Here is a 20,477-nt window from a genome sequence, read left to right as displayed (position 1 = left end):
GATGCTGTGCAAATTTTTTTGAGGAGAGAGCAGCGCTTGAAGCCAAATACTAGAAATTGTATCAGTCTCTCAAGTTGGTTGGTTGATTTATTCACTTGTTGAAATAGAGGAGTGGTTTATGTTATGTGCGACATATTCTTCATTTCTAGATGCTTTGTTTTCTTGTTACGTCAATTGTGTATTTGTTTCAGTATTTTCATTATAAAATCTAATTTATTTTTAATGTTAAAATAAGTGTTCCATATGTTCTCTTAAGACACACATAAGTGTCTCATAACTTTAATTTAGGGACATAAAATAAATTTTGAGCCTACATATTATTTGTCCCAATATTAATCAAAAGACACAAATAAGTGCCTCATAATATTAATCTTGAGACATAAAAAGAAATTTGAGGATGCACATTTTGTGTCCAGTTACTAAAACAAAAGACACAAATAAGTGCCACATGACCTTAATTTGGGGATATAAAATAGATTTTAAGGATACACATTTTTTGCCCCGATATTTAAGTAAAGGACACAAATAAGTGCCTCGATATTTCATTTGAAGGCACAAATAAATATCCCTATAACCTTAACAATAGGATTCGAAATATTTTAAGGGCACTTTTATGTGCCTCTACAAATCAATCTCGGGGCATAATGAATTGTCGGGTAATCTATTGATATCGAGGCACATAAAAAATGCCCCCAACCCTATTGGGACACGATACTTGGAGGCACATGTATTAAGTGCCCCAAAAATAAAAAGTGCCTCAATAGAGCACATATTGGGGCACTTTTTGGTGTCCAGAAAACTATTTTTTGTTATTTCATTTGGTCCGTTATATCGGTAAGTGGATATATGGGCAAACTTCAAGTAGCATAAAACCTCAAACTCAGGAAACAGTAAGCTTCAACAAGAACAAAACTAACATAATTAAAAAGCATCCTTCACACAACTATCTCATCCTATCATCAATTTACTGATGCTTCTCTCTAAATTGAAGAATGCAACTAAGACTATCTCTCAGCCGTCGATTTGCAATTTGCAAATGAGTGTGTAAAGAGAGAATATAGTTTTACGGCGTGCTCTTTTTAATTATAAATTTATCACGACAAAATAAGAGATCATTTCTTTTATTTCTTTAAATTAATCCTCATTTATTTCCCCCATTTTCTATAAATGAGAATTTCATAATTTTTCATTCCTCATTTTCACTCTGAGAAGGGATATAATATTATCACACAAAAAATGAAGATAACAACATCATTCCTTGAAGTAATAAAGCAGAATAAGAAATTGTGAGATTCTCTTTTGTAGAAAATGAGAAAAAAAAAAAATTTAAAGAGAGAATTTTTTATCTATCATTTTCACATGATAAATTTACCGCCAAATAGACTATTATAAAAAATTAGGAATCTCTTCACTTCAAACATCTTCTTAATAATAGATCAAAACCCCAAAAGGCAAAGAGAGACAAGGACAAGTCATTAAAAGTGATTTATTATCTTCTGAAATTTGATTTTCGCGGGAAAAATTGGGAACCCCTTTGCTTCAAACATTATCCTAAAAATAAAACCGGACCCACGTCACATAACACAAAAAAAACAAAGAAAGAGGAGAGGAGAAACTAACGAGGCCGATTATTTTAATTTCTGATTTTTTGGCAGTGAAGGATAAGTCGTGCTTAAGTCCTTAAAACAAATAAAAAGCAATAAGAGAGAGAAACACATTGGATTCCTATGTGATAATTTTGGTGGTGATGTCTATTCTCATTGTCGCTTAGTTGGAGCTCAATTCGGTAGATAACTCATGCAATGATACATAACTTTCAACAATTTGCTCTCAAAATAGGAGCAATTGTTTGAAGCTGAAATTTCAATTTACAAACGCCATTCTACTCGCCACCGGTAATGTGTTTATCGCAAATACCATCACTGGAAGGACTTTCCGGGACGTGATCCGAGGCATCTCCGGCGACACACACGTCTTCCCTGATGTCGTCTCCGCTCTCTGAGACAGAGGTGGCGTCCATCTCCTTCTCCGGGCAGTCGAGCTGCACACACTCGGCAACCGACTCGTGTGTCGAGCTATTGTGCTCCGAGGGTGACTCTTGGCTCCTTCCCGATGGGGTCAACACCTCCTTCCTCACGACGTTGAACACTATACCATTCTGGATCCGTTCGGGCTGCAGGAGATCACCCTCCGCCACCATGATGCTCGAACTCCCTACTGGAGTCGGAGTCCGGCTGCCATACTGATCGTACTCCGTGTCCGACGACGTCCTATCCGGCGTCGTGACCCTCAAACCGTGATGCATCTGATCACGTGCAACCGGCTGGATCCCGGCAATGCTCGATTGTCCCATCGCTCCTCTGTTCATTCTGGTATCGATCTCAAGATTTTGTACAAAGTCGACAAATTGATCAGCCGAAGTAGTCCTCATCAGCGGACCTCCTGATCTCGTCCAAGAATTCAGATCAGCGCTCTCAGACTCGCTGTCGCTCCCGTCGTGTATGTACCGGTGAGTCCGTAGATTCCTCGCAGCTTGCCCTGTCGAGCCGCCCGCGCCTTGGTGAAGAGAAGATGCGGCCTCCGCGAGTAGGTCTTCCTCGAGAGACCCGGTCGAGTTCTCTCGAGCTATGACATTCCAAGAAGGAATCCTCTTAGACGCGTTGAACCTCACACTGGTGGGAAGAGGCAAACTATGAGACGAAGCTGCTGCAGCCGCCCTCTCCGCGCTCCTCTTCAATCTGCGCATGTGGTTGAGAATCGCGACGCACTCATCAAGGGCGAGTTCTATTCCACAGTTCGCCTTTATCGTCGACAGCTTCTCCCAAGTGCATCTCCTGCCTTGGTTTGCTGACTTCTGAAGCTCTACATATGATGGATTCTGTATTATCTTTGACAGCTGAAAAAAAATAAATCCCAGAAACTTTGTTTATAAAAATTTACAGGAATAAGCAACCAGTTCTACACAGAAGCAAGAACGGAACGAAACAAAACGATAATCAGTCCGACAGTGTGTTGCATAATCTCAAGATTCGATGTAGATTAAAGAAATGAGTGTAGGACATCATAAGTATCATATGTGAAGTCATCAGAGTTCTAATAAAAAGCACGATTTGCAGAAGTGAACGACATTTTGATAATCGACTGTACCTGAGCTAAAGTAGCGGGCATTACGACAGTCACGTCACCCTCCCAATCTTGAGCAAAGAGCTTGGCAAGTCCACCCAGTGGAAAACCAAGTTCCAATATTTGGTTGCATCTGTGCTTTACCTCCATTTCAGCTAGATGAGCAAGCTGCACCATTAGACATCTGTTAGCTAAACCATTCGTGTTTTTATATAAACAAAACTGCATATAATCATTCTTCCGAATAAAGGCTTTATCAAATGCTTCCCCATTCACCTTCAGAGACATTTATTTATCAAGTAATGATGAATAAAACAAACCAAAATTATTTTTAGAAGTTGGAACATAATTGAAAGTTTACTTGGAAAAACTTCACAAATTGCTATTACTCACAACGTAGATCAAGCCAAAGATGTCGGAACACAGAATCTTAAGGAAAGTGTTTGAGGTTTCTTGGATTGTTCTCATTTGTGATGCTCAAGTGACAGCTTGAAGAACACAGGACCAAGTGATCTAAGAAATAGTTGATTGAATAATAGGCAAAGCAGCAAACACAATCCATTAGTAGGGGTCAAGCTGCTTTAATATTTCCTTTTTTCACACATCTCCTGGAATTCCAGATTACAATAATAGGATTTTGATAATCGTTCAATAACTAACCTAAGGTAGTCCAGTTTGGTCTCTTTTGAAGACTTCAAGGTAGGAAAATTGGCATATGCAAATGCAAGACATGAAATGAATACAAAAAATTTGAATAGCCAGTTAACTGAATATAAATATAAAAAGGGGTAATAGCAAAATAAATTATGAACTTATACCCATTTTGCAATTTTGACCTTACTTTCAAACCCTTATATATAAAACAAAACTGAGCTTATTCCAACAGAAAGAAGAACCAATCACGGAAGAATTAAAAAGTGACAGTGGATGATGGCCTTTAGGTTGAAACATTCGTGCAAACCAAGAAATGAAACAAAAAGTAGACTAGTGTTTGTAATGAGCCGAGAAGAACATTCAAAATGTAGCAGATTCCTCAAGTTTCTAAATAATGTTTCAGCAGGACACACTCTCACAGAACAAAGACTACATATTCACAAATTTATAAAAAGAAGACGAGATCAGATTAGGAAAACACAACTCTTTTTAATTCATGACAAATCTCATATATACAGTTCTTAGTAACATGAAGCTATCTCTATGTCCAAAATGATCGAGAATGGGACCTAATTAAGCTGAAAGCTCTGAAGTGCATGCGATTTGTATACAGAGTCGAGGTCATTAGTCTTACCGACAGAAATAAAGACCTCAGAGAATCATGTTAGACCATGAAACAGGAAGATAAGAGACGGTCACAATGCAGCTCGTTCCAAACATGTATGTCAGCTAATACGAACTATGAGACCATAAGATATTGAATAGTTCTCAACTTTTGAGATTAAAACATACCTTTGCGGCAAAGTTGCCTCCATATGCTCTAACAAGCTCCTTCAGCCTCAGTAAAGGTACGATATGAGGGTTTGCCTGACTCACTATGAAATGATTTACATTGAAAAGTTCTTTCAACTGCATCATTGGCAAATCGATCTCCAAGCTACCATCTCTCCAACGACGTGAAGACGTGCCTGAAGCCTCCTCAGGCCCCAACTGAAACGGAGGGTGGAAAGGAACAATGTCCCCGATTCTATCCTTTGCCATAAGTTCTTGAGCTTCAAAGAGACCAGGAAAAGCACAAGAAGCAGTCACGGCACTCCAAATGACCACATGAGGTGAAGTCAAGTAGTTGAGGCATCTCGGAGGTTCGTGCTTCCTTGGGGAACAAACCGTGATTCCCAAGATGCGACCAGTCATATCATAAGCTTCCTGGAAAGTGAGATTATTCGTAAGGTGCCTCAACATCATCTGCAACTGTCTAATCTCATGAACCGCGCCCTGCGTCATGACCCTCTTGAACACGGTGAAAATCCCACCCATCTGGTCGAAGAACTGAATCGAATGCCAAGAATCCTCGAAGAAACTCTGCAGCTCGGGCCAAGACCTAGTTGCAACAACAGAACACATTATCGACCCTACACTAGAACCAGCAATTATGCGCGGCAAAAGCTTATGTTCTACCAATGTTTTGACTACCCCAACATGAAAAGCCCCCAACGAAGCGCCTCCACTTAAAAGCAAAGCCGTTCTACCAAAGGCATGCCTCGTTTCATGCATGAAAGCGAGCTTCTCCTCCAACAGAAGCTCCTCCGAATCAGAGTCGCACACCATTCTTAACTGTGTAGTAACTTCATCTATGTACTCCTTTATGAGTTTCGGCACGTGGAGTCTTCCTTTGTGGAGCTCCGGATTGCACATGTTACCTAGATTCCTAACTAAGTCAGCCCTCATACAGAATATGATATCCCTAAGAGATCCCTCTTGGCGACGATGGCGAAGCTCTTGAAGCTTATTCCTCACAAGCTCCTCATCATAGAGATCAGATTCATTCATCTTAAGAGTCTCTTTGTCCATCATTTTTGCGGCATGAGCCCACTCCTCATAGGTTAATGCAGCTCTCATCATATTCCTCCAAAACTTCCTCCTATACGCCATCTCCGCCCTCATCTTCACATTCGTGTAGCGTTTCAACAAGAAGGCAATCATCGTCACCATCACGAGAATCCCTTGTGGATTCCTTGGATGGAACCATGAGATCACAGGGGATAAGTAGTCACTCAAACAGTTCTTCAACTTGTAAATGTACATCCACAACATCCCAAATATTTGATGCCTCAAATGTGACATGGAATTGCAGAATAACACTCTAAAAGCAATGGTCCGGCCAAAAAGTGTAGACGGCCCAATTGAGAATGAATCAACCCTAGCCTCATTACTGATATCCATTTTCTCCACCTAAACAAAACAAATAACCCTAAAGATAAATCCCAAATTAGAACTAACCTTAGTTGTACTAGCTGAAAGAATCAACAAGGGCAGAATTGATCGATGCAGTGAACGATTTTTCCAGCAGCTCAAGAAGTCTCTTGATACAACAGATATTACAACAAAGAATCAAAAGCCAATACCTTTAATTTGAACTCTCCGACAACAAATTCGACATCAAAATCGCCCAGATCGCAAAGAAAAGACGAGAAATCAAAAGGATAAAAAGGACCCACAAATCAAGATTGAATATTTGACGGCCCCTCTTGATCAATCTTCAAAAGGGTCGCCCTCAAATCAATAATCCACAAAATCACTCTTTGAATCCCACCAACTCGACAAGAATGGGGAGAACTGGAAAAAGGTGTTTGAAGAAGCTTGGTTTGCCACAAACTAGTAAATCTTTCTTTCTTATACGAAAAGGAAATTAAGCAAGGCAGCTGCTGCTTAAACCGAATAGGATTTAATGCGTGCGCAAATCAACTATTAAATCAAATACGCGATGGGCAGGATCCGTTCAGAAAACGACATCATCTTGCTGTGCTAAAGTGACATTTGATCGTCAACAAAATGGGCTCTGCACTGCACGATCTAATATTATATAGAAATTGTAATTCGTGCTTGTGTGAAAAAAGAAACACTAGTTTTTTTGTGAAAAAGAGGATAAGAAGGACACGACATCGCTATCGCAATTTATCTTTTATTAATTCTTCGTTTATCTTCGTATGTTTGTTATGGAATTTCGGAATTCCGAATCAGACACAGAAATTGTGACGGTTGAAGAAGCTTTCTTTTTTTTGGTTTCATATGCAAAGATTGTAACTTTATCTTTTCGGACAAAAAAGGAAAAACCCAAGCTTTGTGTCAAAACAAAATTATAATCAAACAACAGAAATATTCGAGGAGGGCTTTGGTAAATTACTCGATAAATTATTCGGGGATCTCGCAATTATTCATCATTGGTGTGGCTTATTATAGTTAGAACGCAGATTACAATATGGATTGCTCACTTTCACGTGCAAAGATGAATACTAAAAAACTGAATGAAAAATTCATTTTCACATCGAAAAAATTAATTTCATCATTATTATTACTAAAAAATTAAAGAAATTTAAAGACCGCGCCACAGGAGATTCGAATCCAAGACCTTTGACTTTAGGCATTAACCCCTTAAGCTATACTCGCGTTTAAATTGGTGAAATTTAATCCACATCTCATGGGACTCGAACTCGCTCGTCCAATTCGATTTGATCCGTCTAAATTAAGAACAATACAATTCAAAATTATAAAAAATAATCAAAATTTATATTTTTAAAATGAGGAGTCAAATATTAAATTTGATTGCTCAATATAACTATCTCATGAGTTGACTCTATAGAAAAGAAAATGGTTGAAACTTCAAATACGTCATCTGAATAGTTTATAGTATTAAAGATAAAATAATCATTGTGCTTTCGAAAGTTATAAACTTTTAGTAGTTGATTCTTTCATTTCAACACATTCACGTTTTCATTGACTGTAACATGAAAATATGATTCACGTGAAATGATGATATACAAAACTTTATACTTGATTTAATGGAGTATTATTTTTTGTAAGGGGAAAAGTATTAATTTATCGTTTATTAGATGCTAAATTGCGAAATCTAGATCCTATGCCAATAGCTATAATTAAATCCTAATTCAGTAATTGTAATGTGATAACTGATAGTGATATACTCCTAGCTTTTATTGGTGAGTTTGGATTTGGGCTTTTACAAGAGCATGGACCATATATTTCTCAGCCTCATATTTTTTCATTATCGAATCCGACTTCTTGAGCTAATGGGCTATGGCCCAAAAACCTTAATAAATCCCTTATTTAGTTAAAGGTGATCCCATTCGTAGCTTCATTTTATTCTTTTTAGCCCCATGTTTAAATATAGAAAAAAAATATAAAATAAATTTTTAATTATTATTTTAAATAGTGCTTATAAAGAGTCAAATGAAGGCTATGAATAGAATCGCCCTTTCATTAATATAATATAATCTCGTACCAGTTCAAATGCTACAATCTGATAAATTAAAATATTACTGAAATAAGAAGTTGTACATACAAAAATATAGAGTTGCATTTGACCTGTAGCAAAATTCTTACTACATCGATTATAATCATGAAAAAAAAAATCCTTAAACACAATTAAGGTCATAAAAAATACGTGTGCATATATATGCTATATCAAAGTCTTTGCACAGTGTGCGTGTGTTGGTCAAGCGGTAAAGGGTTAATGTCTAAAACCAAAGGTTTTGAGTTCGAGTCCCATGTGACGCGGTTTTTTAATTTCTTTATTTAATATTATAAATTTATCAAAAAAAAAACGTCTTTGCACAAAATATAACTACCACTTCATATCATAATAATAATAATAATAAAAAAGTGTATATGAGTGTGTGTGTGTGTGTTGGTCTAGCAGTATAAGGTTAGCATAAGACCTGAAGTTTTGGATTTGAGCGATTTTTAAATTTATTTATTTACTTATGTAATTTATTCAAAAAAAAGTATACATGGACTTATTATAAAAAAGTATGTATTCCACGTATTACCATTAATATTACAAAAACAAATAAACGAATGCATCAGCATATGTATAGCAACATGAATTAACACAACATAGGACTTTATCGTTAGGTACCCATAACTCTTTTAACTTTTTATTTATTTACTTAGGGCTAATAATTTTTTTTTTTTGACTTGTGGGCTAATAATTTTTATTTAATCATATGGCATATATATCTAGCGTTGATTGATGATGAATTTGGCACCAAGAATTCAAAAAAGTGGTGCAAAAATAATACTATTGAGACGAAAAAAACTTTAAACGAATCGTGGTCGACGCGTTTTGACTCTTAAATTAATTTTCAGATCACATGCAAAAGTTGTACGTCCCAATTGTGACATCTCTTAGCTGTAGATCTCGAATATGGTTTTTTTTTTTTTAAGAAAAAACATTTAAAGTGCAAAATAATTTACGTATGATTATGAAAAGAATTCAATATTTATGACACGTTAATGGTAGGAATGATTAATTACAAGTGGCAAGTGGGGCATGAACAATTACTCTTGTTTTCTATTGTTGGAACCGACACGCAACGACCAATCTGGTTTTCATAGTCCAAATTCAAAGCTTAATTGACATAAGGAAAAACAAAAGAAAAATAAAATCATAGTAAGATATTCGGTGTATATTTATGATGTCAATTGTGAGTATTTGAAAATGGAAAGTTATGAATCTGAATTTCATCTATATATATAGATTCAATAGAAACAGTCCCCTGTATAGAGAAATGAGACGCAATCTGATTCGTTGGATCAATCTTCATCAAGGACTGAGATTAGAAGTTAATATAATTAAAATTTATAAGATTCATAATATTCCTAAAATTACTCACTTCCCATTCTCTCTCCCTCATCTCTCTCTCTCTCTCTCTCGTCCCCTCTCTCCTCTCTCTCTCTCTTCTTCTCCCTCTGTAAATTCTGCCTCCATAAAATTAAAAACATATACATAAGTTCAATTATAGAAAATTAAAAGTACATTGGACTATATCTACAAGTTCAATAAAATTAAATATACATTCAAGATTTTATAAAACAGCATCCGATGGATCGACAAACTCAACCATCATTGGAACCTGAAAGTTCAATAAAATTAATTCCATCATTTGAATCTGAAAGTGCATAAAACTATATCTACAAGTTCAAGATTACTATAACTAGTACAAGTTTATAAAACTATATCTACAAGTTCAAGATTACTATATCTACAAGTTCGACGGCTGCGTCGAGGCCGGCGGTTGCTCCGGCGACTACTGTCTGCTCGACGGCTGTGCGTCGTGTGGAGGTAGACGGTGGCGCCGATCTGGGCCCGCGGTGGCAGCAGCGTGGTAGGCCGCGTTGTTCTAGCAGCAGTAGCAGATCTTGGGGCGACTGTTGTTGGTGTCACGGCGGGCGTAAGCCGTCTCAGTGGTGCAGCGGCTGAGGTCTGGAGTGTCGCCGGCTGAGGTCGGAACGCGTTGGAAGAGGCGGCGCCGCGCTGCGGGATTCGAACCTTAGGCGGCGCGGGTTGGGGGCATTCACGGCAGAGAGGGAGAAGAAGAGATAGAGAGAGAGACATCAGAGAGGGAGAAGAAAAGATAGAGTGAGAGATAGAGGGAGAGAGGAAAAAAGAAAGTGAGTAATTTTAGGGATACTATAATCTTACCAATTTTATTGTTAGAAATTATTATATTAATTATATTAACTTCTAATCTCAGCCTTTGATCAAGATTGATCTAACGAGCCAAATTGCGTCTCATTTCTCCATATAACTTTGTGTTTCCATAGAACTTTTCCATATATATACATATATATATATATATATATGGGTCGCATTCAATGGAGACCACTCCCTTAGTAAAGAATAAAGACCAAATCAAGGTCATCCATCTAATCTCAATCAAGGGTCCATATAATTTCATGATATAAATTTTAATGTAATTAAATATTGTTTGCTTTCATTATTTTAATCGCAGAAGGATAAATCAGTCTCCATTGAATTCATTGAATTTGGTATGTTGAACAAATCCCATAAATTTCTCTTTTTTTCTTTATCTGATCTCCTCACTCTCTCTCTTCTCTCATCGGCTCTCTCTATTTTTCTCGCCCCTCTCTCTCTCTCTCCCCCTCTCTCTCTCTCTCTCTCTCTCTCTCTCTCAGCAAGCCAGCCACGCCAGCTCCTTTTCCCGGCGAAATCATCGCCGAGAACCACCTCCGGCGTCGTCCCTCTCTCGCGTAACCGACGGAAGACGGCCAATTGGGGAACGTCGCCGCCACCGCTCGCCTCTCCCTTATCCGTCTCTCGCGTTTCCGGCAGCGAACGACCAAGGAAGGAGCGCCACCGCCGCCGCCTTCCCTCATCCTTCACTCTCTGCTCCAGCAGCGGACGGTCTAAGAGGAGTTGCTGCTACCTCTGACCGCTGCGTCGCCTTCCCTCTGACCGTATGTTGAACATGTTCATTGTTTATGAATCTGACGAACATGGTGTAGTATTTTGAACATGTATATTGAACATGTTCATTGTTTCAATGAACGTAGCTTATGAATAAGTGAACATGGTGTAGTATATTGAACATGGTGTAGTATATTGAACGTTGCTTATGAATCTGACGAACATAGTTTTTGTGTATTGAACATGTTCAATGTTTCAATGAACGTTGCATACGAATCTGATGAACATGGTGTGAACGTTTCAATATTGAAATAAGTTCAGCCTACACATGCTTTTTATGTTCATGAAATTAACAAATAAACAGATAATTTTCATATATATGAAACATGTATACCAGTTCGTAAGAATTTGCTGAAATATGAATAATAAAAATAACCTTGATTTTCCATAAGAAACCTACGACATAACTGTATTTCCCATAAATGTGGGATTTGATTGAATCTAATTTGGGTAGTAACGGATTCTCTTCAGCCAAAATTACTATGCTAGCCTCCGTTCATACAACGTTCGTAGTTCATGATATCTTAATCAGCGAAATTTTGAACCATCAGATCGACATATATCAAGGGTCCAGATTTGGTCTTCTTTCTTTGGTTATTTGATGGTCTTCATAGAACTCTTCCCTATATATATATATATATATATATATATATATATATATATATATATATATATATATATATATATATATATATATATATATATATAGGGGGCCGCTCCAATGAGACCCCCTAATTTTAGTGAGATCTAGGGCACGATCTGGTGCGATTATTTTATCAATCCTATGACTGATATTGTATCTGGAGGGTGATTTTTTTTCGCAGGGTTCGAATCCTGGAGGGAGCATAATAATTTAAATTTTGTTATTCATCAGTATATACTGCATTGTTCATCAGTATATACGGTCCTGTTCATCAGTATATATGTCTTATTCATTACGAATTTTTTAAATTTTATTTTTCTTCCGTATATACATCTTGTTCATTAGATATACGTTTTGTTCATTAGTATTATATGTCTTATTCATTGTACTCATGTTACACGAAAAATAGGGGGTCTCACTGGAACGCGCCCCTATATATATATATATATATATATATATATATATATATATATATATATATATAGGGGAGGGCTATTCAGAAAACTCCTCTTAGACTATAAACTATAAACTAATTAAAATGTATGAATTATATGTAGAACACCCATGAATCCGCTATGTAAATGTATGAATTACGAAAATTAAATTTTTTTGCTACCTATGAGATTCGAACTCAGGACCATGAATTATTCCAACAAGGTGATGAATTAACCGTAGATCTTAATGATCCAATGGTTGAAAATGGTTCCTATTTTATAGTCTAACTTTGATTTTTATTTTAGCATTTCCCTATATATATATATATATATATATATATATATTAAAAATGCACTTAAAATAGCTGTGGCAATGGGGGAGAGAGTATTTTCTTTTGTATGAGTTCAACTTCATATGTACTTTTTTATTTGAATCTAATACTATTGTGATCACATGCTTCAAAAAAAAAAACTATTGTACATAAACGAAAATATATGATACTTTAATAAATTAATACATTATGCACTGTGCGCAATGATATGACATTGTTTATCTTTGATTCAGCTTGATTAACAAAAAAAAAATACTCTATCCGTCTCACAAATCTTGATGCATTTGTTTTCGACACGAAAATTTAAGAATTATAGATTAGTATTTTAAATGTATAGATAATAAAGTTGAAAAATGATAAAGCAGAAGTATGTGGGTAATAAAATAGAAAAGTGATAATTAAGTATAACTAGTATGTGCCCGCTCGTGCGATGCACGACCATCATCGAAATTGAACGATAATTTAAATAAATAAACAAAAATGTTAAACATAATATATATATATATATATATATAAAAGTAAATATAAACATAAATGATCTCAATAAAAAATAAATTATTCACAATATAATCTCAATAAAAATATCAATCTGAAAACATTCGAATTTTCAATTATTGAAATAGCAATTAATTGATTTAATTGATAATGTGTATAAATTTATAAATAAATAAATTATGAAATATCAAAAGCAAGTATAGATGATAATGAGTATCATTATGGATCATATAATATTCTAAGATGTTCAAAACTATTTATTTACATATAGTATAACTATAGTTTAATATAGTTTTCGAATGCATATTTAAATCATATTTATGAGGTCATTTTGTTTATGCTCAAATTTTAAAATAAAGTTACAATGTATACATTTTTTTTTTCAATTGGAAAGTGAAAAAAATAAAGGGTTTAACATGAGATATTTGTCGTTCATTTTCCAAAATAAAATGTTTACAATTTCAGTAAATTTAAATAAATGTGCTACTAAAAAATTAAACTCTTCAATTTACTTTTATTTTTATTTTTAAAGAAAATCGATAATGGTTCTCTAATTACTGATTTTCCAATGAGTAATTTTGAAGCTTAAAAATTCGATTTTTAAGATATACTATATATTAGTTATTTATCTACAAATTTATATTAATATAAAGTTGACCTTTAAAAAAATATTTTTAAGCTAAAGATTTCTAAAATGAACAAATATAAGTTTCATCATTGTAATTGCATTAAACTGATATAATAAAAATATAAATAGTAAAATATAAAAATACTGATATATAGTAAAAACATAAAAAATAAAATAAAAAAATATGAAAAAAGGAATGAAAGAACCGTGAAATTTAAAAAATGAGAAATGAGAGAGGAGATGATAGAGGAGAGAAGAGAGAGGAGAGAGAAAAAAATAATTTGGTGACTTTAAACTATAATAACTTATTGGTTTTAAATTTATTTTTTATAATTTTTACATCAAATTAAAGATATCGTCATTATCTTTAATTTAACATCCATATTGAATATTTTTTTATAAATTAAAGTTGATGATTTTAAAAGAGAATCAAAATTATAAGAAGAAAAATAAAGAGAGAGAAATTTTGGTGGGAAAAAGTTTACGTTAGACTCCTCTTTTATATTATATATAGATTAAAAACTCTTATCTTTTAGCTAATTGTTACTATATTTAAAAATGCATCAAAATTCATCGGACATCTCAAAAAGGAATATGCATCAAAATTCGTGTGACGAATGAAATATATTTTTTAAAAATAAAACTTTAAAATTAGAAAAAGAAACTGCTTTTGGCAAGCATTATACGGATCATAACCAAGAATCTTGCAGTGAGACGCCTCAGATTGGATCTAATGTTGGCATGTTGCACTAACAATTCTATAACTATACTATAATTATGTCCGAAACCGCCGATATTTATTAAATCTACCGTTTATTCCAAAAGCATTTTTTAACGTAAATAAGTAAATCAAAGTAATAAATAAATGTTAAATGTTATACATGGATCACTTACGTCTTAGAATAGAAAAGATAAATAAATAAAAGGAAATGTAAAGAAGTCAACTAAGAAATAAAGGCTAAGTCAAGAGTCAAGACACCAACTTTGTACAAGTCAAAACGCCAAAATAATATAGGAAGTAAAAGAAAATAATACTACTCCCTCCGTCCACAAATTAATGCCCTACTTGGGTCCTGGCACGGAGACTAAGAAAGCTGAAAAAGGTGATGTGGATGAAATATAAGGGTAGTTGACTAAAGTGATAAAGTAGTTGACTAAAGTGATAAAGTGATAAAGTGTAGTAAATATAGAATATAAAAGTGAAAAAGGTGTTTGAAGGTGGGTTCATTAATGGCAAAGGGTAGTAAATATAGAAAAAGTAGGAGAGTAAAAGGGTACAAAAAGCAAAACAGGGCATTAATTTGTGGACAGTTTTTTAAAGCCAAACAGGGCATTAAATTGTGGACGGAGGGAGTAGTAATTTAGGAAGATTGATGTGACATACTTATACCAAGTGAGAATCGGTTGAATAAAAAAGTAGAATTTTGTTTTAAAACAAGATCCAAAATTTGAAACCTATTATATTTTCAGTCATCATCTGATGCCATTTCTTGTTGGAAACAACTTCTATGCAACAAATCTTTTTTCCCCAAAGCAAAAAAGATTATAGCCAGCTCATATTCACACCTCAAAACTCGCTCTGGATTTCTGCAAAAACTGAGTCTTGATTTTTGCTACTGTGAAGATTTGAGTGATGTTTGGTTTCTGATGAATATATGAGGCTTTGATTGCTTGCAGTTGAGTCCTCTCTTTTCTCAGCGACCCAATTATTGCAGAAGAAATCAGACGAGTGAAAAATTATTTATATATACAAAGTGAATTTTATCTTGCAGACTAGTGTGTTCAGCTCGAAGCAATCTTGAGTGTTGAAATCCAAATTTTTATCTGTGTTTTTCTATCGGAGTTTTGCAGCAGACAGATTTCGATGGATTCCGTTGATTCATCGCCAAATTATATGAAGGCCAGAAGCAGATTTGATCCAAAGAAAGAAAATTCTCCGGTTAGTTTTAATTCTTGAAATGTTTAATTTGTGTTTGAGAGAGAGATTAAACTAGAAGTCTAAGTTTGGAAATGTTTTGATGCAAGATTTTGATTGGATCTTTGTTTTGTATTTATGAGTGATAGCGTGTGTGAGAGAGAGAAACAATCTCTAACTTGGGAAATCCTATGATGTCTGTTATGAGCAGGGAGGAAGTGAATCTGATGAGATTATGTGCGTTAGTTGTGGATCAGCAGTTATGGAAGTTTCCAATAATGGAATCAAGCATAACTTTGCAACTGTTAGGAGGAGACCAAAACCAAGAGTCATCCAATTATCCGATAATGATGAGGCGTCGCCTCATTATCTCAAGGCCACTACTTCTTCTGAGGGCAAGAAATCGCGCTCTTCTGAATCTAGGCTCCATGATTCCTCACACCCAAAGTTGGCTCTTTCCAGAAAATCCAGCTTTCGAAATGTGAGGATTTTGATGAAGAGGACTAGTTTCAACTTCAAGCCCAAGAGGTCTTTGTTGAGAGATGCTGGTGTTGAAAGAGCCACGTATTCTTCGACTCTTAAGGATTCCAAGTTTCCTGCCCCTCTGGAGATTCAACTTCACCCTAGTAGGGAGGAAGAATCCGACGACACTTCCGCAGTGAAGGTTTGCCGCTACCATCATTGCTCCTTACACGGAGGTTGCCACGCAGGTGCTGAAACCGCCCCTCCATTGAAGCATTTCCTTTACAAACGGAGGCAGTCATTGAGGAAGCAAAAGAGCATGGTGCCTAAGGCTGATAGAAAGAAGAATCTCCACAAAAGAGTAATACCTCATGAGGTAGAATCTTTGAATCAAGAGAGATTCAGTGACAGCATAGCTGTTTCTGGTGTTCTAAATGAGGAAACTGAGCTATTTGATGATGGGTATAGCAATGTTCAAGAGGCGTATCTGGTTGAGCTCGCCTTTGGTGAGACATCGTACCCTGAGAGAAGCTACCGGGATAGTCTAGACATATTGAGGAAGTATTCCTCAGAGGGGCAAGCTCTTGGAGGGGCGTGCTCATGTGAATCCACGGCCACACCTGAAAGAGTCGAGGCTACTGCAGCGAGCCTTGAATTGAAGAACGACAAAGATTCATCTGCTGTTGTTCTCGACACCTCCATTGATGATGTTGCAGTAAGCTGCAAAGATGGTCCAGACACTCCACTCATATCCGGTGAAAAAACCAACAAGAGGAACGTATTCTCATCAGCTTCTTCGAGTAGCAATTCCTGCGAGGAAGATACTGAATCTTCACCACCGGTTGAAGAAGATTCAAAAGCTGATGAAGCTGCAGTCGTTGGAGATTCTGAGTCGAACACCCCTACGCACAACGGGGGCAAGCTTCACTTCAGCAAACCAAGGCATATGAGCATGTGGAATCTGATACATCAACATATGTCATCAAATGTCTCTGCTGAATCTACAGATAAGGAGAGTGCAGATGTAGCTAGTGACTCGGATGCTCAAGAGATTGAACTCCGAAAGATGTTTGCTGTGAAGCTCGTACGAGAGGCAATAGAGAAGATCCTCCTTCCGGAGGTTCAAGACCAAGCATCTGATGATCAGTCGGTCACCAGTGAAACCACTCCACGAGCAGAGAAAGATCAAAGTAGAACGTGTGTCCAAGAAACCGATGCTGATGGAGACAAGGGGAATGTGCCGTCTGATCCGAAAGAGGAGGCTGAGGTGGTGAAGAAATCTGAGAAGAAAGCTCCGAAGCATTGGAGCAATCTGAAGAAGTGGATTCTGCTTCAGAGATTTATCAGAGAATTGGAGAAGGTGAGGAGATTCAACCCCAAGAAGCCGCGGCATCTGGCAGTGAATCCGGATCCTGAGGCAGAGAAGGTGAGCCTCCGACCTCAGACGGTGGAGGAGAGGAAGAGCGCGGAGGAGTGGATGCTCGACCACGCACTTCGCCAGGCAGTAAGCCAGCTTGCCCCAACTCAGAAGAAGAAAGTGACATTGCTTGTGAAAGCATTTGAGACCGTGGTTCCGCCTCAACAACAACCCTCTCGTCGAATCCCGAGCCTCAGAACTGTTTCAGTCTTCCACTCTGCAAATGCCGGCCTCTCAAGCGGTGATCTCAAGTCGAGTGATGAGAATGAGAAGCTCGAAGATCCTGTCCACGAAGAAAGTGTTGATAATGATGGTGATGGACTGGTGGTGCAGGAAATGGGAGACGAGACGAAGACAGAGGCCGTGCAAGGCCTTCAAAACGACGATTGCACAGAGGGGGAGGGGGAGGCGAAAGACAGGAAAAAACATATCAAAATGTGGCATATGATATATCAGCATGTGGTATCAGATATTGCTGAGAAAGTTGGAGGCCATCTTCTCGATGGAGGCGAGGACGAAGAAGGAGACATTAATGATGGTGCATCGAGCAATCTGAGAGGCGGCCTAACCAAATCCGATGCTCTCAAACTCGTGAAGCAAGCAGTTGATGAGATCCTCGTTCCAGAAGCACAAGACGACGCCTCAGACACTCAATCAGTCTCGAGTGACTCCGTTCAAGACGAGGATTTGGGAGTAGAATCAAAGGCGGAGGTGCCGAAATCAAGAAACTGGAGCAAGCTGAAGAAGCTCCTGCTCTTGAAGAGATCCATCAAAGCATTGGAGAAAGCCAGACCACAACCTCATCTAGTGCCTCTGCCTGATCCCGAACCAGAGAAGGTCGACTTGAGGCAGCAGATGATGAACGAGAGGAAGAAGGCGGAGCAGTGGATGCTGGACTACGCGGTACAGCATATTGTCACGACGCTCACACCAGCTCGGAAGAGACGGGTGTCTATGCTTGTCGAAGCGTTTGAAGCAGTTGTTCCATTGCCACAAGCATGAAGGAGGTGACTGCTTGTTTAAGGCCTAAGATATTCATCTCCATATGTATATTTATTATCTCAACTTGGTTGCTTATCCTTATATTTGTTGTCAGTCACCCCATAATTTTGCTAGAGATGAGAGTTATAGAGCCATTTTTCATTCATTTTTTGTGGTGTTGATTGTATTGTTCGAAGCAATTTAAAGCTGCTATCTGTAAATCTTTGTGCTTGTATCTGTATAGGGATCTTTACTGTATCACAATGTATCAGGTTTCATGTATGCTGAATCTTTGGTTTGATGTAGATTATGAAGCTTCCTAGCATTTTTGTCATGAGTTTCATTTCGCCTCGCTCTCTCTCTCACACGCACGCACACATCTCAAATATGGGATTTGGTACACAAACTTTCATTCAATGAGGCCCAGCTCAAATGGCATAGCTGAGGCACTCAAAAACTCTCATTTGTTAAAGGTCTTGGCTTCAATCTCAACTGCACTAATTAAAATAAATTTATATACAAAACCAAAATTAATCAAAATTTGTATATTTAGAAATAATTACCCCATTCTTGAAACATCAAAAGACCAGTAATGTGTAAAGAAAGAAAGTATGAATATTATGTGCGACATTCTTAATATGTCAAAAGCTTTGAACACGAGTTCGAAGCTTCTATATTGTATTTGTGTCTAGAAGAGTAGGGAAACTTCCAATTGTGTGGTCTGTTTATGTGGATGGCTTTACGTAGAGTCCAAGCCAAATCAATCCATTGAAACTTGGGGGTCTCCCCCTCTGATCTCTCTCTCTCATATGGTCTATGTATATATACACGCAGTCGCAGACAGATAGCATGAACATCAAAATCAAAGAAACAGAGACATGGCTGGCATGCAGATGCAGTATTACTTCTTTCCTACCGACTTCTATTACCCTAAACCACCACCTTCCATTAACACCACTGTTGATCGCTCGCATCAACAAGTTGTACCGTTCAAAGCCCCAGTTGAAGCATCATCGGATTCCGGCGACAACCTCATCAAAAGCGACGTCGTTGTAAGTTGCGAGGCTGTCAGAGTCCGACCGCTAACCATCCGCTACATTCCTGCTCGGAATCTACCAACTAAAAGGAATCTCTCTTCCACAACCAATTAAAGTTTCTTGCGCCACCGCACACCATTTTAATTTCTACTACTCGTTTCATTCATATTAGTGTTTTTATTTAAATCATTTTTTTACATTTTGTTGTACTCCCTCGGTCCCGGTCCAATAGTCCTCTTTTTTTTGGGCACGAAGATGAAGAAATTTATCTTTTGAGTGTAAAGTGTGTAAATGTTTATGAGACCATATTGTTTGTAGTGTAAAATCATTACCAAAAGTAAAAACATGACTGTTAGAATGAGACGTCCCGAAAAGAAAAACAAGATTATTACGGAGGGAGTATAATTCTTGAAATAAGTGTACCTCTTGAAATAAGTATAATATATATATATATATATATATATATATATATATATATTATTTAAAATATTTAATTGAATATATACAAATATCGATCCAAGTATCATAATTTCGTATTTATATTCGATTTAATTGAATAAAAAATATATATTTATGTTTGAATTCAAAATCATAAAATTTTAAATATGAATATAAAATAAAATAAAAATATTGTTATAAATATTAAATTTCGAATTCAAATATCAAATCAAACAAAAGATATTTGATTGGTATACAACACTATGCCCAAGTTCAGGTCTTGTGTTGTGTGGACCGATTAGCAAGACATTAATGGACTTTAAAGTACTAATCTTGTCGCAGAGAATCCGGCATTTGTTGGGCTTGTGTCTGGGCCTATCTAAATCTGGTTTGGTAAAATGTTTATTTTTTCATGGTCAAGTCCTCAAATACTATTGTTAGACGAAAAGGGATAAATAGGATATCAAATATTAGTTAATTATACATTTTACCAATTTACTAATAATATCTTGTTTTATCTTTTATTCAGCCTAGCTATAAATATCAATTATTAAAGCTTACGTATTATCTTATGAATTAAGAAGTTTTCATTGTTGTGCAACTTCATTAAAATCTATACCGTAATTTTCTAGA

General features: G+C 36.4%; 3 protein-coding genes across 5 annotated transcripts in view; 2 read left to right on the top strand and 1 right to left on the bottom strand.

Annotated features, from left to right (window-relative positions):
• LOC131001622 (H/ACA ribonucleoprotein complex subunit 4) overlaps positions 1-20,477 on the top strand; it is an 806,367-nt gene that overhangs the window by 56,142 nt on the left and 729,748 nt on the right. The gene's annotated exons all lie outside the window — the stretch shown is intronic.
• LOC131001540 (triacylglycerol lipase SDP1-like) lies at positions 1,772-6,981 on the bottom strand. 2 transcript variants are annotated; one of them, XM_057927987.1, is made up of 4 exons: positions 6,183-6,981; positions 4,570-6,009; positions 3,148-3,291; positions 1,772-2,896 (listed from the first exon to the last, which is right to left on the bottom strand). In XM_057927987.1, the coding sequence occupies exons 2-4, from the start codon at positions 5,998-6,000 to the stop codon at positions 1,883-1,885; spliced, it is 2,589 nt and encodes an 862-aa protein (XP_057783970.1). In that variant the 5' UTR covers positions 6,001-6,009; positions 6,183-6,981; the 3' UTR covers positions 1,772-1,882. The 2 variants fall into 2 exon arrangements, with proteins under 2 accessions (XP_057783970.1, XP_057783959.1); XM_057927976.1 differs by having other exon boundaries at positions 4,570-6,981.
• On the top strand, positions 14,970-18,703 carry LOC131001539 (calmodulin binding protein PICBP-like). Its single transcript, XM_057927960.1, has 2 exons — positions 14,970-15,533; positions 15,721-18,703. Exons 1-2 carry the CDS (start codon positions 15,459-15,461, stop codon positions 18,388-18,390), a joined length of 2,745 nt encoding a protein of 914 aa, XP_057783943.1. The 5' UTR covers positions 14,970-15,458; the 3' UTR covers positions 18,391-18,703.

This window comes from Salvia miltiorrhiza, chromosome 1 (genome assembly GCF_028751815.1).
Source record: "Salvia miltiorrhiza cultivar Shanhuang (shh) chromosome 1, IMPLAD_Smil_shh, whole genome shotgun sequence".
NCBI classification, from domain to species: domain Eukaryota; kingdom Viridiplantae; phylum Streptophyta; class Magnoliopsida; order Lamiales; family Lamiaceae; genus Salvia; species Salvia miltiorrhiza.
This window is presented reverse-complemented; position numbering and strand designations above follow the sequence as displayed.